This window comes from Equus asinus, chromosome 18 (genome assembly GCF_041296235.1).
Source record: "Equus asinus isolate D_3611 breed Donkey chromosome 18, EquAss-T2T_v2, whole genome shotgun sequence".
In the NCBI taxonomy this organism is placed as follows: Eukaryota; Metazoa; Chordata; class Mammalia; order Perissodactyla; family Equidae; genus Equus; species Equus asinus.
The window spans coordinates 35,737,468-35,762,067 of record NC_091807.1 but is presented as its reverse complement, the minus strand read 5'-3'; the positions used below and the strand labels follow the sequence as shown (position 1 = coordinate 35,762,067).

General features: G+C 41.3%; 1 protein-coding gene across 1 annotated transcript in view; it reads left to right on the top strand.

The window, feature by feature from the left end:
- The first annotated feature begins 1,243 nt into the window (after window positions 1-1,243).
- BRWD1 (bromodomain and WD repeat domain containing 1) overlaps window positions 1,244-24,600 on the top strand; it is a 129,143-nt gene continuing 105,786 nt past the window's right edge. The window contains exons 1-4 of the mRNA XM_044751005.2: window positions 1,244-1,614; window positions 1,708-1,766; window positions 1,908-1,937; window positions 2,122-2,181. Of these exons, the coding sequence (XP_044606940.2) occupies window positions 1,566-1,614; window positions 1,708-1,766; window positions 1,908-1,937; window positions 2,122-2,181 (198 nt within the window). The 5' untranslated portion in view covers window positions 1,244-1,565. The remainder of the gene's footprint in view (window positions 1,615-1,707; window positions 1,767-1,907; window positions 1,938-2,121; window positions 2,182-24,600) is intronic.

Genomic DNA, 24,600 nt, shown 5'->3' with positions numbered 1-24,600 from the left:
TGCTGAATTAACAGACATGAGATCACAGTAGTGATGCAATCGTCCAAACATGTTTGAATTTGTCCCCTCACAAATATATACAACACCTTTTGCTATTTGGTGTAAATAATTATAAAAGCTAGCATGTGTATAGTGCTTACTATATGCTAGGAACACATAGCAACCCATTCAATCCTTACAACCCTGCAAGTAGGCACGATATTACCTACAGTTTAGAGGTGAGGAAACCTGAGGCTCAGAGGTTAAGTCGCACATCTGACAGCTCAGGGTTGATCCTACCCCAGTGGGATCTGAACCACTACATGCTGTGGAGGATATCACACCGAGCAAAACTTAGAACGACCACGTACACTCCACGAGGGCAGGGATATTTGCTTTGCTCACTGCTGTACTTTAGGGTTCAGAATAGGACACACCGGATGTGCTGAGTAAATGAATCCGGTTAGGGCAGAAGCCTAGCATGGCATGTAATGGAATTTTTTGGGCCCTTGTCCACTGCTCCAACCTCAAGTCCTACAACCGTCTTCCAAAGGAATGCTGACGACACACGGTTTCCTCGTTTCCTGCTTCTCCTCCTTGGAACGGGCTGCTGCCTGCCTGCACTGCCCGCTTCCTCCCATCGCTGTTCCTATCCGGCTAAGTCATCGCGGCTCCGGGCTGCTCTCCGCGACCGGGGAGGGTCACATCCTCCGCGCGGTACTGCATTTGCTTTAACCCTCTCTGTGCCCGACTGCGGGGTCTCCCCAGGACCGCGGCCCGGGCTGGTTCACGCCTCCGCTCCCCACTGCGTGAGGCCCCGCAGCCTCTCGGGGAACGTTCGCTGTGCCCTCCGAGCCCCCGCGCCTCCCCGAGCCTGCGGCTTCCCCGCCGTCCTCCTCCCCTCCCCGCGGAGGGCTTCTCGGGCCGACGTTCTCCTCCGTGGGTGTCGCCAGTCTCATCTTCGGGGGCTCGCGTCCTGCGAGCGAGCGACCTTCCGTGGGGGCAGACACACGGGTCGCGGGCGGCCGTCTGTGACACGGCCCTTCTGGAGCCCGCGGCCGGCGACCCCGCCGGACCCGTGGCGCTGCGGTTCCGCGTCGAGGAGTTCCGTTCCAGCCAGGGCGCGGGGATCACCCCCACCCCCACTGCGGCCCCCGGCCCACCCCCGCGCCGCCGGCCGCCGCGCCGCCGCCTCACAATGGCCGGCGGCCGCCTCACCGCGCGCACGGATCCCGGCCACGCGCGCGCCCCTCCCCCACTCGCCGCCTCCCCGAGGCCCGGGTCTTGGACTAGCCTCTAGATTCCCCTCCCTGCGCCCCCTGAGACAGAGGAGCGGGCGGCGAGGCCCCCTTTTCGCGGCGGTGCCCGACCTCTGGTCGTCCCGTGGCGCCCGGCGGCCCCCGCGGAGGGACTACTTTTCAGGTCGCGGAGGGACTACTTCCGCGGAGGCGTCGTCTGGCGGCGCGCACGGCATGGCGGCGGCGGCGCGCCTGAGGTAGAGGGACGCCGGCCCGCTCAGGCCTCGGCGCGGCCTACACGCTTACCTCGCTCGCTGCAGCCCCGCGCCCCGCGCCCCGCGCCCGGCCATGGCGGAGCCCTCGCCCGCCCGACGCCCGGTGCCCCTCATCGAGTCGGGTAAGCCGCGCCGCCCGCGCCCTCCCCACGGCGCCCCCGGCCCCCGCCGCGGCGCCCCCCTGACCCGAGCCCCGTCTCCCCATCTCCCCGCAGAGCTGTACTTCCTCATCGCCCGGTACCTCTCGGCCGGCCCGTGTCGGAGAGCCGCCCAGGTGAGTGCGCGCGCGGGCGGCGGCGGCGGCGGCCGAGGTGCGGGGCCCCAGGCCCGGCCCGCCGCCGCCGGGGGTCGCGGGAGGAGGGTGCGGAGGGCCGGGTGCACCCCCGCCCCCTGACTGCGCGTCTCATCGGTGCAGGTGCTGGTGCAGGAGCTGGAGCAGTACCAGGTCTGTGCTCGCCGCGTCCCCCGCCCGCCCCGCCGCGTCCTCTCGCGTCCTCGGACCCCCTGCGACCTTGCCCGGGGCCGCGCGCCCGGCCCCCGGTCCCACCCCGCCCGCCGCCCCCACCCAGTCCCAGTCCCGGTCCCGGCCCCGCGCGGTGGTCACTCGTGCGCGTCCCGTGTCTTTGCAGCTGCTGCCGAAGAGGTTGGACTGGGAGGGCAACGAGCACAGCAGGAGCTACGAGGAATTGGTGAGACTCTGGCCTCTCCCTCCCGGGTTCCCAGCGTCCGCCCCCCGCCCCCTGGTCGGGGCTCCCCTCGTGGGGCGGAGGGAGCTCGCCGCGCTCGGGGGCGTCGCCGGGGCAGCGGCACCCCCCTACCCCCCGCCCCCGGGAGGTTTGGTTTGGTTTGCTTTGGATTTGGGGCGGCTGGGGTGGTTCGGGGAGGACACGGCCGCGGGGGGGCGGCGGGGGCGGTGGAGCCCTCGGGGTGAGGCAGGGTGGGTCCCCAGGTGCGCGGCCGGTGGCGGAGCCGGGGGCGAGTGCTTGCGGGCGGGGGCGCGCCAGCCACTCGGCGGGCGGCTCTCAGCCGCTGTTCTCCCGGACCCGACTTGTAACGCGCCCTCTGATTGGCCGCCGTCCTCCAGCCCCGCCCAGGCCTTCCCACCGCTTCTTCCCAGGGAATAGAGTCCTCGCCGTCGGAAAGGTGGAGGAGTGTTCCTATCTTTAGCATTTTTTATTTTTTCCGTCAGCAGCGTAATAAAAATGTTGCTGTCGTGGGAATGTGCCACTCTTCCAGTCCTTTTGCTCCTCTAAACTGCCCAACGCTTGTTGATAGGGAAACGGACATTTTTTGATGACTTTTGATGTCGATCTTGCGGGGCATAGCTTAGTAGAGGCTCTAACTGTGCAGTTTCTCTTTTTGGAGCAACGTTAGGCAAGGTTACAGTTCTCTGTTTATTGTGCTTTGTCGACTTTTGTAGTTGCCCTGGCAGTGTGTAATTCGGCTTTATCCACTCGTTTGTCTTCAGTGCGTTAAAACTCTTTTCAGGGAGATATTTTTGCCAGTTTGTGTATTAGGACAAAGGATTTTTTTAGTTGCCAGGCCATATTTATCATCTTGTATGAGCAAAACAGCTGGGGGTGGGGGGGCGGGAAGAGCTTCTGAATGGTCTTTTACCACAGTTGTGGTACCTGTAAGTAGAAGTTGGTAGGATATGGTCGCCATTCCTGAGCTAAGCAAAAGAACAGAAAGTAAACAAAGGGGTTTGTTTTCCGTATGTGAACAGTTCAATGTTAATGCTTAAAGTCGGGTGAAAATAACAAAGGGTTCTGTTTCAATTGTCAGTTTTAATATTTGCCGCCTTAGAGTTTTTTTGAAGTAAACATTTCAAAGTGAGTAATATTTTCAAGAAAGTGAGTTTTAAAAATTCTGCATCATGGCAGAGTTTTTATGTTTTCTTGAGTTTGATATTTTGAGATTTAAGTCAAGGAAATGTTTAAACAACTGCTCTGTTTTATTGTTTTATTTCTGTTGATGAGAGAAAATAGTGTTTTCAGTGAAGCACAAAAACGTTATTGACGTGCCAGTGCAGTCAGGCTACTGAAGAGAGCATTGCTTAGATTTTGAAACAAATGTGGTGCATAACTACCAGAAAAGTTACGTTTTAAATAGATTTATGTATTTTTTGGCTTTTGCTGTTAGAATGGCTTAAAACTCTACTTGAAATTCTGCTTAAAGTTTTTCAAAATCTCTGTGATACATCCCTGTGATGTGGCTATGACGTATGTCATTTCTCGTCGCATGGCTGAGTGGGTCTGTCTGGTGGGTATCCTGTTCATCTTTACCTTTCTCTCTCCCCCAACACTAAGTGGTGGAGGATGAGCTGCCTGTGTAGAAGAGGATTATTCTTTTGTTGAGGGTATATGGGTAACTTCTAGTTTCTAGAGAAAATCTCCTTTTCCTCTTTTTTGCTGAAAAAGGTTCACCCTGAGCTAATATCTATTGCCAGTCTTCCTCTCTTTCGTACGTGGGCCACCGCCACAGCATGGCTGCCGATGAGTGGTGTAGGTCTGTGCCCAGGAACTGAACCTGGGCTCCTGAAGTGGAGCAGACCAAAGTTAACCACTAGGCCACGGGCCCAGCCCTCCTTTTTAAAATATTTGATTAAGTATTTCAGATATAGACAAATGAGAATAATGTAGTGAACCCCCATATACCATGGACAAATTCATTACCAATTTGCTATGTTTACTTTGGTTTCTATTTGAGATATAATTTATAAACAATCAGTGGAAATCTTCAAACATAGAAAAATAGAAATGAACCATTCACCAGTACCCCTTATCGCCTTCAGTGATTATTGAAGAATATTGCATCTGTTACCTCTCTCCCCTAGGCTGTATTGTTTTTAAGCAAATTCCAAACATTCCTTCATTCCGTTGGTTAATAAGCTGAAGTATTTAAAAATACATTCCAGACATTGCATTTCATCTCTAAATTCTGCAGAGTGCATCTCTAAAAAAATTTACAAAGCATTTCTTATACCACTGCAGTGCCAGTATCAGGTTCATAAAATAACCCATAATTCCTTGATAGTATGTACAGACACATATATTTGGTCCATATTCAGATTTTTTTTCTTGTTTTTTGGATGTCTTTTTATGTTTAGTTTGAATTGGGCTTTAGACAAGGTCCATACATTGCTGTGAAATTACGTTGTGTCTTTTTATCTTGCATAGTTTTCTTTGCTGTGCCATTGATTTACTGAAGAGCCTGAGTCAGTTATGCTGTAGAATGTTTCACATTCTGGTTTTGTCTGGTTGTTTTCTTATGATGTTGTTTTCTTGTGTTGTTTAACTTCTGTTTCTCAGTAGTTCTCATTCTTGAATCAGAATCATCTGGGGAGCTTCATAAAGTCTGGATGGCCAGGCCTTGCCCGTGACCAGTTAAATCAGAATTTTTGTGGTGGGACTGGACATCACTCTTTTTTAAAAACCTTTCAGGTGATTCCAATGGCACTGTTTACAGAGCTACAGTTTATTTTAGGCTTGTGACCGTGCTGTTACTCCTGCATGTACTTTGGAAGCAGGAATATTTTTGATACTTTTTAGAAGAATTGAGACTAGTTATCTCTCAATACCTAATCTTGCATTAGTAGTTGGGCCTGTGAATTTATAAAAATTAATTGGAATTTTCATGAGTTACTGATGGTGGAAAAAGAGGAAAAGGGAAATATAACTATAGAATTGGGCATGGGAATTGGGAAGGACTAGATTTGTAAAAGAGAGATGTATTTAGAAAGGGGAAAAGAGGGGCCAGCCCAGTGGTGTAGTGGTTGAGTTCATGCGCTCTGCTTTGGCAGCCTGAGGTTCCTCATTTGGGATCCTGGGCATGGACGTGGCCACGCTGTGGTGGCTTCCCACATTAAAATAGAAGAAGATTGGCCTGGATGTTGGCTCAGCAGCAGTCTTCCTCAAGCAAAAAGAGGAAGATTGGCAACAGCTCTTAGCTCAGGGACAGGCTTGCACACACGCACCCCCCCCCCCCCCCAAGGGGGAAAGAGATTTGATACACTTAGTAATTGAATAACATGATACGTTTTTGCAGGTAAGTTTCTTCCTTAACCAGAAAAAAAAAATCAGAAGATCCTTCCATTGTAGTCTATCATTATGGGATTTATTGCCTTTGTTTTTTTTTTTAAATAATGTTTGAGTAGGCCTTTTGTGTAAAAAAAAAAAAGACATAGAAGTTATTTGTGTTGAAATCAGTATTTGGTTTATTAGAGTTGTAAGTCATTTTTCTTAGACTGTGAGGTTATACTTAGAAATCTAGTAATATTTATAGAAACAAGTGTAGTTTTACTTTTTGATTCGTGTTTAATTTGTAATGAAAATTTAATCTTAAAATATTTAGCACCACTTAATATTCTTAAATTTCTTCAGTCGTTTCACACTATATTTACAAATATATGATTGTTGTAGTCCCCTCAAGATGGCAAACTTGGATCTAAGCGTAATCTAAGAATTTCTCTTGTAAATATAGTATTTTAAATTTATTGTTGTAAGTTATCTTTTTATTCTATCAAAGTAGTTCAGCAATTACAAAACTTGTTACTATATCAGAATAACTGTAACTTGCACAAATGTATTGATACCTTCTTCTTCGTCTCTTATTTATCAACCTTCCTTCCTTATGAATTAACTCCCCAAATCAAGGGGAGAGCAGTATTACCATCTTGAGCTCCCTACTGGATTAAGGAATCAGTTTATGGTAGAGGTAGTATTATAAGCCAAGACTTGGAACTTGGGTGCACTGCCATATAGACTTTAGTTGAGTCTCACATTGAGCCTTTTTTGTAGCAAGACTACTTATTTGCCCATTTAAAACAAAAACAACTTTGTATTTACCACCTGTACTGCAACTAATCCCATTACTATATCATTGTCATTGTGAGATTCTAAAGATATTTCATCATGGGCATAGCTGACCTTTCCTTTCTGTATGGATTCTGCATTTTCTTTGTAGTTGACTATAGAGATGTATCATTCTGTAGGCATTTCATTGATAACTTGGGAACACCTAATGATCATGTCACTGTGGTGACAAGTTATAGTCTAGCACTATAACAGTAAAGAAATTAGAAGCTTGGGTTTTGGTGCCAGGTGGCTGGGCTGTAATCCTGACTTGTGTTGCGTACTAGACGTTCTAATCTTAAGCAAATTATTTAATCTCTACCTTAGTTTCTTGATCTCTATAACAAGGATAATAATTGTATCAAAGGGTTGTTGTTATGTGGGAAAATAGGGCTTTACAGTGCCTGGCACACAGTAATAATCAGTAGTATTTATTAATAACAGTGCTGATAGACTGATGTCATAATTAATGTAGACTTCCCCTTCACTTAATTTATATTGTAAGGTCTCATGAGACAGCAAAATACGGTCTCTATGAGTTTTAATGCCTGAATGAATGATACCTGACTAATTTACGCATTAATGGATGACCAGAATGTGGGATGGAGAACTAATGGCAGCCTCTAAAGCTCAGTGCTGAATAAATGGTAGTGGTGTTGCTATCTATGAGTCAGTTAACCTTGACTGTGCTACTTTAAAGGAGAATAGTTATTACTTTGTTTTCCTAAGCTTATTTAATCATAACAGTTATTTTCATCTAGGAGACAAAAGTCCTGTGACTTTTCTTTCAAACATCTAAATCCTTACAGATGTATGCCATCTTACTCTGTTGGTTTCTTGGAAAGATTGTTAAAATCTCCAACTGTGATGGTGGAGTTTTGTCTCTTTTTTCAGTTATTTTGGAGCTGTATTATGTTGTTGGTTATATATAATGGGTAAATACATACAAATTCAGAATTGTTTTCTTCTTGAATTGATCCCCCTTTTTTTAATAGACTTAAATTTTTTTAGAGCAGTTTTAGGTTCACAGCAAAATTGGGTAGAATATAACAGATTTCCTGTATAGCTCTGCCCCCATAAATCTATAGTCTCTCTCATTATCAACATCCTTCACCAGAGTAGTACATTTGTTACAATTGGTAAACCTATAGTGACAGCGTAATCACCCAAAGTCCATAGTTTACATTAGGGTTCTATTTATGTTAGGTACTCTTGGTGTTGTACATTCTGTGGGTTTGGACAAATGTATAATGACACATCTCCAGCGGTATGTATCATACAGAGTAATTTTACTGCCCTAAAAATCCTCTGTTTTCCGCCTAATTATCCCTCCCTCCTAAACACTGATGTTTTTATTGTCTCCGTGGTTTGGCCCTTTCCAGAATTTAACTCTTTTTTAAAAATTGGGAAATGTTCTTTCTCTCATAATACTTCTTGCCTAAAGTCTAACTTTGCTTCACATTACTATAGCCACCCCAGCTTTCTTTTCATTATTGATGGTGTATTATATCTTTTTCTGTCCTTTTACCTTTAGTCTTCCTATGTTCTAATTTTTAAAGTGTCTCCTGTGAACAGCTTATAGTTTTATTAGTCAATATTTTAGTTGGAGTGTTTAAACCATTTGCATTTAATATAATTATTTAAATATAATTGTGTTAAGTCTACCAGGTATCTGTCCTATCTCTTATTTATTTCTCCTCTCTCACTTTCTTTTGGCTTAATCGAGTGTTCTGTTTATTTTTGGTGAGGAGAATTGGCCCTGAGCTAACATCTGTTGCCAATCTTCCCCTTTTTGCTTGAGGAAGATTGTACCTGAGCTAACATCTGTGTCAGTCTTCCTCCATTTTGTATGTGGGTTGCTGCTGTAGCTTGGCTTGATGAATGGCATAGGTCCGCTGCCGGGATCCGAACCCATGGACCCCAGGCTGCTGAAGCAGAGCACACGGACTTAACCGCTATGCTACTGGGCCTGCCTCTCTTTATTGTTATTTATTTATTTTTGTGAGAGAGATTGGCCCCGAGCAACATCTGTGCCAGTTTTTGCCTACTTTGTATGTGGGGCACTGCCACAGCACAGCTTGATGAATGGTCTGTAGGTCGGTGCCCAGGATCTTAACCCGTGAACCCTGGGCCACTGAAGTGGAGTGCACAAACTTAACCACTACACCACCGGTCTAGCCCCCTATTGTTTTTTAGTTATGTGTCCTTTTATTATTCTTAGAGTCCTTGTATTGTCTAGAGATTATAATATGTATTACCATATACTATAGTTACTTACCCCTTTCCCAGATAAGTGAAGTTAGAACTGTTAATTGTCACCTTCCTGTCCTTTGGCCCATTATCATGTTTTACTTTTACATATGTTATAAATTTTTACAGATCTTAGTGCTGTTATTTTAATTCTTCCTGTCTTTTCATGCCTCTTTTGTGTGATCATTTTTTTTCAGGCCACACAAGTTATTTTGGTATTTCTTTTAATGAAGAGATTTGTTGACAATGACTTCACTTTTTCTTTTTTTTTTTTAAAGATTGGCACCTGAGCTAACAACTGTTGCCAGTCTTCTTTTTTTTTTTTCTGCTTTATCGCCCCAAACCCCCGACCCCATACACAGTTGTATATCTTAGTTGCAGGTCCGTCTAGTTGTGGGATGTGGGACACCACCTCAACGTGGCCTGACAAGCGGTGCCATGTCCGCGGCCAGGATCCAAACCCTGGGCCGCCGCAGCGGAGTGCACAAACTTAACCACTCGGCCATGGAGCTGGCCCCCACTTTTTACTATTTCTTTGGTTTGAAAATATCCTTTTGTCTTTATTTCTTTATTTTTAAGATTGGCACCTGAGCTAAGAACTGTTGCCAATCTTGTTTTTTTCCCTGCTTTTTCTCCCCAAATCCCCCCAGTACATAGTTGTATATTCTAGTTGTAGGTCCTTCTGGTTGTGCTATGTGAGATGCTGCCTCAGCGTGGCCTGATGAATGGTCCATGTCCCTGCCCAGGATCCAAACTGGCAAAACCCTGGGCCGCCAAAGTGGAGCAAGTGAACTTAACCACTCGGCCACGGCTGGCCCCTGTCTTTATTTTTGAAGATTGTTTTTGTTAGCTGTGAAATTCTGATTGGTTGGTTTTTTTTTTCCCCTTTCAACACATGAATATTGAAAAGTCAACAGTCTTACTATCGTGCCTTTCAAGACAGTGTTTTTCCCTCTGGCTGCTTCTTAAGATTTTCATTTTGTCTTTGATTTTCAGCAGTTTTACTGTGATGTATTCTAGTTGTTAGCTACTGCCGCTTAACAAATCAACCCAAAACCCATGGCTTAAAGCAACATAGATTCATTCTCACAATTTCTGTAAGTCAGGAGTCCAGGCACAGCTGAGCTGAGTCTTGTCTCAGTCTCTCAAGGCTGCAGTAAAACTACTGGCCAGACCTGGGGTTGCAGCTGAAGGCTTGACTGTGGAAGGATCTGTTTCCAAGCTCACGTAGGTTTTGGCTGGATTCAGTTCCTGGAGGGGATTCTTGGACTGAGAGCCTCAGTTCCTAGCTGGCTATTGGCTACCCTTGGTTCCTTGCCACATTGGTCTCTCCAACATTGCACCTTTCATCATCAAAAGATGAAAACTGAGAAGGCAGTAGTCTGCTAGCAAGACAGAAACCACGATATTTTGTAACCTAGTACTGGAAGTGGGATCCCCTTGGTGTCACTGTATTCTGTTGGTTAGAAGTAACTTACCCAAATGGAGGGGATTTCACAAGCTGTGAATACCAGGAGGTGAGGATGGTTTGGGAGAGCTCCAGAAGCTGCCTACCACGTGTACCCAGGTAGAATTCTTTGTATTTACATTGTTTGGGATTCTTTGAGTTGCTGCTTTTTTTTTTTTTTTGAGGAAGATTAGCCCTGAGCTAACATCTGCTGCCAATCCTCCTCTTTTTGCTGAGGAAGACTGGCCCTGAGCTAAGATCTGTGCCCATCTTCCTCTACTTTATATGTGGGACGCCTGCCACAGCATGGCTTGCCAAGCAGTGTCGTGTCTGCACCCGGGATCTGAACTGGCGAACCCTGGGCCGCCGAAGTGGAACATGTGTACATAAGCGCTGCACCACTGGGCTGGCCCTCTTTGAGCTTCTTGCGTCTGTAGGATACCAAACAGTCTAAAGTGGAATTAAAGTCCCAAATGGGAAGAATAGAAGAATGGAGTAGAAGAAATATTTTTAGGAGATAATGGCTGAGCATTTTCCAGCATCTGGGCAGTCCCTGGGTCTGCTTCGATTGACTACTTCCCCTCTTGACCATGAGTCACATTAGATATTCTCACATTTTACCTTGTTGTATCTCATCATCTTTTGAAATATGCTGGGCCTTTTTGTCTTAAAAGAGTAGAGGCTGAAGTAGTGTAATTAGCCCCAGTAAAGGATGTGCTCTTTTTTCTCTCAGGCTGTTAGTGTGTGGGGCTGGGTCAATGTAATTTGTATAGGATCTTCTCTGGGTTTTGTTGCAGCTTTAGTTACATTAAGTTCATCACTCGCTTTTTTTTTTTTTTAACGTATGCTTTTTGGTAAGGAAGAGTGGCCCTGAGCTAACATCTGTTCCCAATCTTCCTCTTCATTTTTTTCTCCCCAAAGCACTGGTATGTAGTTGTGTATCCTAGTTGCAAGTCATTCTGGTTTCTCCTTGTGGGATGCCGCCACAGCATGGCATGATGAGCAGAGTGTAGGTCTGCACCCGGATCCAAGCTGGCCAACCCTGGGCTGCAGAAGTGGAGTGCTTGAACTTAACCACGTGGCCACGGGCCTCTGCCCTAGCCTTCGTATGTTTTGAGGGTGGGACCAAGATTTTTCCCTTCCAGCAGAGTTTTGGATTTGAGAACTGGTGAGATTCTTGAGAAATCTATACTTTGTAGCCGAGTTGCTCTCTTTCCAAAACTTTGTAAGATCTTGCTCTCCTTTATAGCGCACCTGCCAGCTTTTGTGTTGCTGAAGCGTTCTCTTTACTCGCCAGTCCTGCCCTTGGGTTTCTGCTCTGTTGTCTGTTTCTGGCCTTAGGAGGGCCTCTGCAGTGCGCTTGTATTGTAGGGGTTCTCCTCCAGCTGCTCCACATCCAGCTTTTGGCCCTGTGAAGTCGGTGGAGGAGTGGGAGAGCTTTGGGGTGGGTGCAGGCTCAGACTGCGGCTCCTCAGCATTCTAATCAGTCATGCCAGCCCACAGGTGGCTGTTAAGTTGAAAAGTTTGGTAGGTTTTTTCTTGTTTTTTTCTGTGGTCAGTTCTTCTGCCTCTGTGCTGGGGATGAAAGGAACTGTGAGTCTTTTTTTTTTTCTGTTTACAGAAAGGCTCATCAGTTTCTGGGGTGTAGTTCATTTAGATTTGTTTCCTCAGCTCTGATGGGTTTACAAATTATTTCTAAACTAATCCAGCTTGTTCTCATTGTCAAAGTGAGTAATAGTTTCTTAGATTATCTCCTTTTAATAGTTGGAATAAATGATTACTTTTAACCTTTAAAAATTATGTAGGACATATAACTGTTTGTAGTTACCTGTGGGTATACCAAATTGTACTTCCTGACACGTAGTAGCCTCTCGATATTTATTGAAAGAAATTAGTGTTGTTTAATGCTTAGGATATTTTTTTGTTGAGATCCAGTCATCAACAGTTTGGTTATTAAATGATGTTTTCTATCATCTTTGATTTCTTAAAAATCTCTGTCAGATGTGTGCTTCATTTTAGGTCAGTTAGAACAATGTTTAGCAGTGAATGGCCATGAGATACATGAAAATTATATATCCCTTTTTTTAAAGCTCCTAAATTCATTTCATAGGAATGTACAAAATAGAATCTTTCAGTGATTGTTGACTTCCTTTCCTTTTTTATGTAGAAATGGGGAAGTCGCATTTTGAACGCTAAACTTTTGTGTTAAAATTATATAATGACTGTAGCAGTGTAGGATGAATTATGTTTGCAGTGTTGCTTCAGAGTTTGGCTGAGGCTTTTCATTTTAGTGTTTGTAATGGGGTGGGTAAGTGAGATTTGGAGGTGAGAATCTAACTGCTTAGAAAAAAATTCTCTATATTTTAATCAGTTTGCAGATATGTGGCTTAGAAAACTTCTGGAGACAAGTTCGACTCTAAAATTCTTAAACACTCCATTATCTCATTACTTGCCATTTTTAAGATGCAGTATAGCTGATTACAGTTATTCAGAGATGATGGAGAGTTGCGGAACTAGGCAGCCTGGGTTTATATTTTTAGCTCTGCCGTTTATTAGCTCTTTGGTTCTGGGCAGGTTATTTAATGCCTTTGTCTGTGTTTTCTTGTCTCTAAAATGAAGATAGTTGGGAGGTATGGTAAGTTAGTGTATATAAAGTTCTTAGAACAGTGTCAAATAGTAATCACTATATTAAATGTTAGCTATTATTAAGGTAATGAGGAATTAGTCAAAACCTTAAAATAGAAGTGTACTTTGTACATTGTAAGTGCACAGTATTACCTATTGTTATTTTTGCAAATGTGGAATCCGAAGTCTTAGAATGTATCTTGTCCAAAGTTCCATAACTAGTTAGATGTAGGGCTAGGACTGTCAGTCACATTTCCTGTGGGCCAGGAGAGTCCCTTACTCACTTTGTTCTGGTGTCCTTTAGTTAAATTATCACTGCTATATTTGAGGCTGGATTCCAAATTGAGAGACTTTTGTTTGAGAGAGAACTTGTTGGGACAGCCTCAATTTAAAGTCTTAAAATTTGCCTATATTTATAAGTAAATGTTTGAAGATGTTGATACTGGCCTTTCTATAGGAATGTAACCAACAAGTTATATGTAATTAATTCATTAATCTTTTCTCTGTAAATTGTGACTAAAAATTGTCCTAATGTTAAATAAAAAGTCCTTATGTTCAGTGTGAAATATTTAGAAAATGCAAAAGCAAAGAGGAACTAGACAAGTCTCTACAGTGAGAAGTGTTTATTTTTTGTGCATATACTCGAACAAAAATAAGATCTTTAAAAAAATTATGTTGTGAGTTCCTTTCCATTTCTCTGGAAAATTGTGTCTGACGATTTGCTTGTTGAACATTTGGTTGGTTTCCAGTTTTTTTCTATTACTGATTGTATTGATATCAAAATAAGATCTATATATCTATGCATTTAGTCTGCCGTGGGGGTCTACAGTTAAGATTCCCGCTCTCACTGCTGCTGGCCGGGTTCATTTCCCGGGCAGGGAACCACACCATCTATCTGTCAGTTGTCATACTCTGGTGACTATGTGTTGCTGTGATGCTGAAAGTTTATGCCACCAGGATTTCCAATACCAGTAGGGTCATTCATGGAGGACAGGTTTCAGCGGAGCTTCCACAGTAAGACAGACTAGGAAGAAGGACCTGGCCACCCACATCTGGAAAAATTGACCGTGAAAACCCTATGAATAGCAGTGGAACATTGTTTGTTAGAGCACCAGAAGGTGAGAGGATGGTGCAAAAAGACCAGGCAGGGTTCCGCCCTCCCATACACAGGGTCGCTTGGAGTTGGAATTGACTTCATGGCACTAACAACAACAAATCTATGCTTTTATTTATCTATATCTTATATAATTGTCACTTGTAATAAATTTCTAGACACTTAATTATTGAATAAAATGGTTGTTTTTAATGTTTATTATAAATTTGTTCTCTTTAAGCTCTGCCAGTTTAAAACTCAACTACCAAAAATGAGAGAGACTGATTTCTTACCCAGTTAATCTTTTTAATCTTTGCCAATCTAATGGATGAAATAGTATCGGTAGCTAATGTTTGAGTCATTTTTTGTCTAGTACTGTACAGAAGTTAAGAGCTTTAACCTATATAATCTCATTTTCTTTTCTCAGTAACCCTATTACCTTGAATGTATCATGATTTTCCTTTTGAAATGAAACCAGAGGAGACAAGTAACTTGAATGAGGTGATATTCATACGGAGCAGATCCAGGCTGCAGGCCCCACTTTGTGTTGTTTATTCATTCACTCATGCATGATGCATTTATTCAGTAAATGAATGCCTACCATGTTTAAAGTTCCGAGGATACTGGCGTGGATGAGGTGGATGAGGCTCCCGTGTTCATGGAGTTTACACCCTAGGGGTGAAACTGACCACAAGCTGCCGACAAGTTACTGGAATACCAGTTAGACGGGATTGGGAAGAGAGGGTTACGAGGTACAGGTTATTTTAGATGGATGCTCAAGGGAAACTTTTGTTTATTATTTGACCTGAAGGATGCAAAGGAAGCCAGTTATGTGAAGATCAGAGGAAAGAGCGGTTGCTTTTAGCCTTAAAAACCTTTGTAACCTCTGACCTTGCAGTTAAATGCCTAGGACATTTTTTTGAGGAAGTTTGTTTATTGGCTGTTGTTAATTCATCTTTTCTGAATTGCCGTTTGACATCTTTTACTTCTTTTTTACTGCTGTCTGTCTTAACCGTTTTGTAAGAATTCTCCATATATCTGGGTTATTCTTTAGACTCACATGTTAGAATTCTTTTTCCCAGTTTGCTTTTTAGTTTTGTTCAGAGGTTTTGTTTTTACAAAAGTTTAGGATTTTTAATTTTTTTACATCTGTTAATCTTTGTTTTTGCCTTTATGGTTATCCTTAAAGCTCTTCTGTTCTTGAAGATTATAAAAGGCAAATATTATGTATCTATTCACGTGTGTGTTTTCCTAGTCTGTTTATAGTTTATTTTTAAGGCCTTTATATGGAGTTTATGTTAGCATTTTGTTGGTATGAGGTATGGATCTGGCCTTTTCAAAGTTGTCGGTCAGTTTGGAAATACTGTTTGCGTTATCTCTCCTTTCTCCACAGAGAATTCGGTCATTATCATTTACTAAATTCTTGCTAACTTTCATCTGTGGACTTTCTTTTCTGTTCCTGTGACAGGCTGAACTATTTTAATGATTGAACTTTTATAATATGTTTTATTATATATTAAAAATGTTTTATCACATTCTCTTTGCTTAGCATTTTAGCTTTAGCATTTTAGGGTGGTCATTAAATATACAATCTTATGCTTTAAGCTGTTAAGGAATTAGTTCTGAACTATACTTTGAACTGATACCTGTGTACCTGTGGGTGTTTTCTGGCTTTTAATTCCCTATTCATTTGGGAAATAATATTTATGTTCTGAATGATTTGAATTGTATTTACTTCTTATTTCAGACATTGCAGGACTCAGCTCTTGAACCTAGAATCTGCATCAAGCACAGTGCTTTCGTTGGACTCTTTTGTAATCTTAAGATCCTAACAGTTCTTGCAGAACATTTTTGTAAACTCTTGTTTTATGTTTGTATTGAGTTTTCTGAATTGTTTTAAAGATAGAACTAAAATGAATAGGTTCTCTTTCCTTTGGTCGTTTGGAGTATGATAAATCTCTTGATGAAATGATGAACTAAGTCTGTCTAGGAGATGTTTTGCATTAATGTTGAAATCTACAGTCTGTACTATGTTCATGTGGCTGAAATTATTTAATCAAGTATTTTACTACTTCATATCTTCTGTAGGCTGTAGCATGTTTAAAATATGTGCATTTTGAAGTGTGCTTGTCTCTTGTAATACTTATTGTTTCACAAGATTTTTGAAACATAAAGTTTGACTTTTTTCCGTAATATTTGACTCTTCATTAAGTTCCAGATAGACTTTAATTCCAGACTTTAATTAATCTTTGCACAAGTTTTATTTTGATTATAGTCTGCTTAGAAAATTCAGTTATTTTGATTGGGTACAACAAAAAAAATCTCAAGTTCAGTGTTTTCTTTTCAGATGTCAGCTGATTTATGGATAAAGCTGCTGAGAATTTTGCATTCTGTGTTTTATTCCTTTCAGGTGATCTGATGATAGGAGAACCTCCCTATCAAGAATATAAGAAATGTTAGATTGTTTTTCTTCTGAATAATTTGTAATTTGGAAAAGCTTTTATAGTCTGGAAATAGGGCTCACCCTTTGCTAACAGAGGAAGAAAATGATACTAATAGATTGCATAGAAATGCTGACTTGGGATATGACCCCACTTAGTATTGGAGTCAGCATTAATAGCATTTTCCAGGCAAGCCTCACTTTACCAGGATGGTTGGCGGGTGACTTTCCTACAGATAGTCAGGTTGGTGGGCGTGCTGTTATGATTTGTGTGATTGTATAGCACGTGAAAATAGGCTTATGGAATATTTCATTTGCTTAGAAGCAGTGGCTGAAATGATAAAGATAGATAGTGATGCTTTACAAGGCTGTTGTTGGGATTGCTGCAGTGATTTAACGGTGTCATGAAAGATTCAGTCTTTGTCTTTCTGTATGGGCAGTCTCGACATTTTGGCTTTTTTCCCTCAAACTTTCAGTTTTGTGGTTGCTAGATGGCTCTTGGAGCTCTTACCATCTTATCCTAGAAATGATAGGAGGGAAGTGTTCGTTCTTCCTGTGACTCTTTTATTAGGGAGGAGAATTTTTCCAGGAATGTTCCTCTGCCCCAGCAGGTTTCTTCTCAGTTTCATTGGCCAGAACTAGGTAATATGACCTAGTTATAAAGAAGTCTGGAAAAGTGAGGTTCTGCCAAACTGGGGAGGTAATGGCTGTTGGGTAGGTGATCACTGTCTGCTCTGGGAAGCTAAAACTAATGTTTCTGAATTAAAATAAATACTTTTTTTTTTTGAGGAAGATTAGCCCTGAGCTAACTGCTGCCAATCCTCCTCTTTTTGCTGAAGAAGGCTGGCCCTGAGCTAACATCTGTGCCCATCTTCCTCTACTTTGTATGTGGGACGCCTGCCACAGCATGGCTTTTGCCAAGCGGTGCCCTGTCCTCACCCATGATCTGAACCGGCGAACCCCGGGCTGCTGAAGCAGAACATGTGAACTTAACTGCTGCACCACCGGGCTGGCACCAAAATACTTTTATTTCTCATTTTGTTAATGTAGTGAATCACGTTGATTGACTTGGGGATGTTGAACATCCCTGTGTCCCTGGTATAAATCCCACTTGATCGTGGTGTATAATGTTTTTGATGTATTGCTGTATTCGGTTTGCCAAAATTTTGTTGAGGATTTTTGCATCTATGTTCATCAGTGATATTGGCCTGTAGTTTTCCTTCTTTGTGTTGTCCTTGTCAGGTTTGGTGATCAGGGTGCTGTTGGCTTCATAGAATGTATTAGGGAGTGCTCCATCTTCCTCTATTTTCTGGAGTAGTTTGAGAAGGATAGGTATTAAATCTTCTTTAAATGTTTGGTAGAATTCTCCAGAGAAGCCGTCTGGTCCTGGACTCTTATTTTTGGGGAGGTTTTTGATTACCGTTTCTATGTCTTTACTTGTGATTGGTCTATTCAGATTTTCTATTTCTTCCTGATTCACTTTGGGGAGGTTGTATGAGTCTAGGAATTTATCCATTTCTTCTAGGTTGTTCAATTTGTTGGCATATAGTTTTTCATAGTATTCTCTTATGATCCTTTGTATTTCTTCGGTATCTGGTTGTGATTTCTCCTCTTTCATTTCTAGTTTTATTTATTTGAGACATCTCTCTTTTTTTCTTAGTCTGGCTAAGGGTTTATCGATTTTGTTAATTGTTTCAAAGAACCAACTCTTTGTTTCATTGATCCTTTCTACTGTCTTTTTTGTTTCACTAGCGTTTATTTCTGCTCTAATTTTTATTATTTCCCTCCTTCTGCTGACTTTGGGCTGTGTTTGTTCTTCTTTTTCTACTTCTGTTAGGTGTTGTTTGAGGTTGTTTATGTAAGATTTTTCTTGCTTATTGAGGTGAGCCTGTATTGCAATGAATTTCCCTCTTAGGACTGCCTTTGCTGCGTACCAAATAAGTTGGTATGGTGTGTTTTCATTTTCATTTGTCTCCAGATAATATTTGATTGCTTCTTTAATTTCTTCAATAATCCATTGTTTATTCAGTAGCATGTTGTTTAGTCTCCACGTTTTTGGCCCTTCCCCAGCTTTATTCTTGTAGTTGATTTCTAGTTTCATAGCATTATGATCCGAAAAGATGCTTGATATTATTTCAACCCTCTTGAACTTACTGATGCTTGCTTTGTTTCCCAAGATATGGTCTATCCTTGAGAATGTTCCATGAGCGCCTGAGAAGAATGTGTAACCTGTTTTTGGATGAAGTGTTCTATATATATCTATTAAGTCCATCTGGTCTAATTTTTCATTTAATTCTATAATTTCCCTGTTGATTTTCTGTCTGGATGATCCATCCATTGGTGTTAATGGGGTGTTGAGGTCCCCTACTATTATTGTATTGTTGTTGATGTCTCCTTTTAGTTTTGTTAATAGTTTCTTTACAAATTTTGGTGCTCCTGTGTTGGGTGCATATATATTTATAAGTGTTATGTCATCTTGGTGGAGTGTCCCTTTTATCATTATATCCTGCCCCTCTTTGTCTGTCTTTATCTGTTTTGCTTTGAAGTCTACTTTTGTTTGATATAAGTATGGCAACGCCTGCTTTCTTTTATTCATTATTAGCTTGGAGTATTGTCTTCCGTCCCTTCACTTTGAGTCTCTGTTTGTCTTTGGGGCTGAGGTGTGTTTCCTGGAGGCAGCATATTGTTGGATCTTGTTCTTTGATCCATCCTGCTACTCTGTGTCTTTTGATTGGAGAGTTCAATCCATTTACATTTAGAGTGATTATTGAAACGTGGGGGCCTACTGCTGCCATTTTATCACTTGTTTTCCTGTTCTTTTGCATTTCCTTTGTTTCTCGTCCCATGATTTTTGGATTCCTAATTCAAGTAGGTAAATTTCTGTATTGGCTTTCTTCTTATTTGTAATTTGTGTCTTTATTCTTGTTGTTTGTTTAGTGGTTACCAGGTGGTTTGTATAACACATCTCGTAGATGAGATAGTCCTTTTTCTGATAGCCTCTTATTTCCTTAAATTAAAACGTTCCATCCCTTTTCTCTTCCCTTCTAGGTTGTTATTGTCAGATTTTTTTTTTTCTCTTCTTTTTTGTGTTGTGAGTTTGTGGTTAAAATGACTAGGTTATATTTATTCTTGGTGTTTCCGTTCCGTTTATCTTTAATGTTTTATTTAACTTTTGCTAACCTGTTCTGATGGAGAGCTGCTACTTTCTGTTATTGTCCTTCTGCTTATCTCCTTTGTTCTGGATTTTGTAACCCCTTTTTTTGATTTTTCAGGTATGAGGTACTTCCTGAGCATTTCTTGAAGAGGAGGTTTTGTGGCAATGAACTCCCTTAACTTTTGTTTATCTGGGAAAGTTTTTATTTCTCCATTGTATTTGAAGGATATTTTCGCTGGGTAGAGTATTCTTGGCTGCAGGTTTTTGTCCTTCGGAGTTTTGAATATTTCGTATTTCATTCCAATCTCTTCTAGCCTGTAGCAAATCTCCAGAGAAATCTGCTGATAGCCTTATGGGGTTTCCTTTGTAAGTTATTTTCTTCTGCCTGGCTGCCCTTAGTATTTTCTCTTTGTCGTTGACTTTTGCTAGCTTCACTACTATATGCCTTGGGGTTGGTCTTCTTGCGTTAATAAAATTTGGAGATCTATTGGCTTCTGTCACATGAAGTTCCATCTCTCTTCCCAAGTTTGGGAAGTTCTCAGCCATTATTTCTTTGAACAGGCCTTCTGCCCCCTTCTCCTTCTCTTCTCTCTCTGGTATACCTATAACCCTTATGTTGCATCTCCTAATTGAGTCAGATAATTCTGGGAGAATTTCTTCATTTCTTTTTAGTCTTAGTTCTCTCTCCTCCTCTGTCTGCGGCATTTCTATATTCCTATCCTCCAAATTGCTAATTCTGTCTTCCATATTATCGACCCTACTGTTCAGAGAGTCCAGATTTTTCTTAATCTCCTCCATTGTGTTCTTCATCTCCAGTATTTCTAATTGGTTCTTCTTTATAGTATCAAGCTCTTTTGTGACATAGCTCCTGAACTCCACCAAAATACTTTTAAATGAAGAATGTTTACACCAACACTAGAACATTTCTCTGCCTAGGTCCTTTTGTATAAACTGAATGTCAAGCTTTTTTCCCCCTCTTACTGCTATAGGAATATTTATCCTGCCGTTGACTATTAAACTTTCACTCCTTGATAAAACTTAGAAAAGAGGCCAAGAACATTCATCTCATCAGAAGCTGAGGGGAGTTACTTAAGCAAGGAAGACACCAAATTTTTTATTTTGTATAAATGGGCTCTCTGTCACACTGTGCTTCTCATTCTATAGGAATTGTTATATGATATGATAGTTTACTTGTATGTTTTCCCATTGCAAGGTTTCTAGATGTAGTTTAAAATAATTTGAGAGAAAGCTACGGGTCAGATATGTATATATTAAAGATATTAAATATTCATTCTAGAGCCTGACTAGATTACAGCACCCCAACCTTTACGGAAAAAGCTGCTTTCTCCTATAACTTTCCAATTAGGATATATAAAGCCGCCTTACCACTTTCTGTAACTGCTACCCTGTTCTTGAAGAGGCTCACAGCAGTGTTTGGCAGTAGTAATAGAGTGAACCTAGGATTTTAGCTGATAAACTTTCTGACATTTAATATGGCCACAAAAAACAAGATGTTAGATTGACTGTTGGAGCAACTTCAGTCTGGCCTGATTCCTGAGGACCTTGTATATCATTGAAGTTGCTGATAGAGACTGTTACTAATATTCCTGTCTAGGACTTGAAAATGCTGAAGGAACAGTACTTACTGGTCACTATGCTGTTAATTTTCAATAATCCAGAGCCATTTTTCTGTTGATTTTTTTTGTTGCTATATTGAGACTTAGAACCACATTATTTTCCAGGTGTACCTTATTTTGTACAAAACTAGAATTACCTCTCCTATCCCCATATTTGTTAGTTATGTTAGAATCCTTAGAAATGCAATGAACCTGTAATTCTCTTTATGAGAAAATTCATGGGATTTTCTGCATGGAATCCATGTTCCTATAATATCTGGACTTTTCCTAAATATACTTGCCTATGTTGAAGCCTCTTACTATTTTATTATTTTTTCAAATTTTTCTTTTTTGAGGAAGATTAGCCCTGAGCTAACATCTGCCAATCCTCCTCTTTTTGCTGAGGAAGACTGGCCCTGAGCTAATATCCATGCCCATCTTCCTCCACTTTATATGTGGGACACCTGCCACAGCATGGCTTGCCTAGCGGTGCCATGTCTGCACCTGAGATCCCAGCTGGCGAACCCTGGGCCGCCGAAGCAGAATGTGCGCACTTAACTGCTGCACCATCAGGCTGGGCCCTAGAATCTGCATGTTTGTAAAGTTCTTTCAGATCATTTGAGAGAGAAAATATGTGTAGCACTGGTAAACATTCTGTTTAAAATTTCCTATACATACCGTTTCTATCTAGAGAAATTTTTTTTATCCATAGCTTTTATATCTGATCTTCAAAAACAAGTCTCCATTTCTACCTAGGCTTGGTTGTGTAACCTCAAAACTTTAAGTCAGTGTAACTATAAGTTCTCTATCCACCCGAATAGTGAAATTCTCAAAACTATTAGGAAAGAGTGATTTTCCACTTTCCAGAAGCCATGTTGCTGTTGCCCAACATCGTTTTATCTTAAATATTTAAACCTTTTATATATATGGTTTAGGTTGATCAGTGCAGTTAAGTTAGTGGGACTTTTGGTTTTCAGATTTGCATTACTGACAAGCTTTTAGATATATAATTTTCTTGGTTCTATGGGAATTACCTTCTAGTTCTCCTGTCTCCCTCAGCCTTCCTGTGATGAGCTAATTAGCTACAGTAGTTTCTGGCCTTTTACATACTGACACTTTGAAGCACAGCGTGTTAATTAGTTTTAAGAAATACTCTTGAGGTCTCCTGAGCTTTGATATATCTTTTGAGCTTTGCCTTGGAATGTCTGTCATGATGGGAAATGTAAGTCATGTTGAAAAGCTGAAGATAGTATGTTTATCCTTTTCTGTCATCAGGGCTTATAAACAAAAACCTTATACTGAATCCAGGCTTATGTTATATTTGAATTCATGATTAAGAACCAAAAGTGAGATCTAGAACCATGTTTTAAATTTTCGTTGGAGCAGCGTTTCTCAGGAGTTTGAAAATGTGTGGGGCATTGTTGGTGTCAGAGTGGCAAGGGGAGTACTTGGCATTAATGGAGGGGAACCAGGGATACCATATGTCCTGCAAGTGGGGTTAGTCCTGTACAGTGATGTTTTGTCCTTCCTCAAAGGCTGGCAACATCACAGTTGAGAAACCCTAGGGATGCAGCATCAAAGTTGATGCCAAGTAGATTCATATAATGTAACATTGGACATATTCATGAGTGACACTTACACGTTACCGTTTTTGTTTTATTTTTTGAGCTATAATTGACATACAGTAAACTGCACATATTGATAGTATTCCAGTTGATAAATCTGGATGTCTCATACCCATGAACCCATCACCACAATGAAGAGAGTGAGCAAAGTTTCCTCTTCCCCTTTGTGATTCCTCCTGCTTCTCCGCCTGCTTCCAGCAACTTCTCATCTGCTCTCTGTAGCTGTATATTAGGTTGTATTTTCTGGAGTTTTATATAAATGCAGTCATACAGTGCTGTACTCTTTCTTTTGGCTTCTTGCAGCATAATTATTTTGAGATTCATCCTTGTCATTGTGTTATTAATAGTTTGTTTCTTTTCATTGCTGAATAGTATTCCACTGTGCAGATATACATTAGTCTGTATTCATTCATCTTTTAATGGACATTTGGATTGTGTCCGCTTTTGAGCTTTTAAAAAGGAACCTGTTTGAGAACATTCAGAATAAGCCTTTATATGAACATAGGCTTTCATTCTTGGGTAAATACCTAGGAGTAGAATAGCTGGATAATATGGTAGATGTATGTATTAAGGAAATTGCCTGGCTGTTTTCTGAAGTGGTTGTGCTGTATGTCCCCACCAGCAGTTTCTCCACATTCTTGCCAATTTTGGTCTGGTCAGTCTTTTTAATTTTAACCGTTCTAATAGGTGTGTAGTGATATTATGGTTTTAATTTGTATTTCACCAGTTACCAATGATGTTGATCATCTTTTCATGCGTTTGTTTGCCATTTGTTTATCTTCTTTGGTGAAGTGTCTGTTCAAATCTTTTGCCTATTTTTAAAAATTACATTTTTTCTTTTTTTTGATGAGGAAGATGGGCCCTGAGCTAACATCTGTGCCAGTCTTCCTCTATTTTGTATGTGGGACGCCTGCTAGCATGGTTCGATGAGTGATGTGTAGGTCCATGCCTGGGATCCAAACCTGCACACCCTGGTCCACCAAAGCAGAGTGCACGAACCTAACCTCTATGCCACTGGGCCAGAATCAGTTAGATTTTTTTTTTTATTGTTTTGAGAGTTCTTTATATATATTCTGGGTACAAGTCCTTTATCAGGTACATACTTTGCAAGTATTTTCTTTCAGTCTGTGGGTTGTCTTTTCATTCTGTTTTGAAAAAACAGAAGTTCTTAGTTTTGATCAAGTCCAATTTATTTTTTTAATTTTTTAAATTTTTATTTATTTAGTTTTTTGAGGAAGCTCAACCCTGAGCTAACTGCTGCCAATCCTCCTCTTTTTGCTGAGGAAGACTGGCCCTGAGCTAACATCCATGCCCATCTTCCTCTACTTTATATGTGGGACGCCTGCCACAGCATGGTGTGCCAAGCGGTGCCATGTCTGCACCCTTGATCCAAAGTGGCGAACCCTGGGCCACCGAGAAGCAGAACGTGCGAACTTAACTGCTCTGCCACCGGGCTGGCCCCCTGATCAAGTCCAATTTATTCATTTGTTCTTTTGTGGATTGTGCTTTTATTGTCATGTTAGAAATCTTGGCCTAACTTCAGGTCATGAAAATTTTGTCCAGTGTTTTCTTTTATAAAAAGTTTTATGGTTTTAGATTATACATTTAGATCTATGATCTGCATTGAGGTAATTTTTGTTTATGGTGCGATGTATGGATCAAAGTTAATTTATTTTTCCTTTGGCAAATGGATATCCAGTTGTTTTGGCACCATTTGTTGAAAAGGTCATCTTTTCTCGTTTGCACCTTTGTCAAAAATCAGTTGTCGTTATGTAACAGGTCCTGAAATTAGGTTTTGTTAGCTCTTGACTTTGTTCTTTTTCAAAGCTACTTTGGCTTTTCCAGGTCATTTGCATTTGCTTATGAATTTTAGAATAAAATTGTCAATTTCTATAAAAAAAGCCTGCTGGGATTTTGATTGAGATGGCTTTGAATCTATAGATCAGTTTACTGTTTATTTAGGTCTTATTAAATTTCTCTCAGCAGTGTTTCATAATTTTAATTG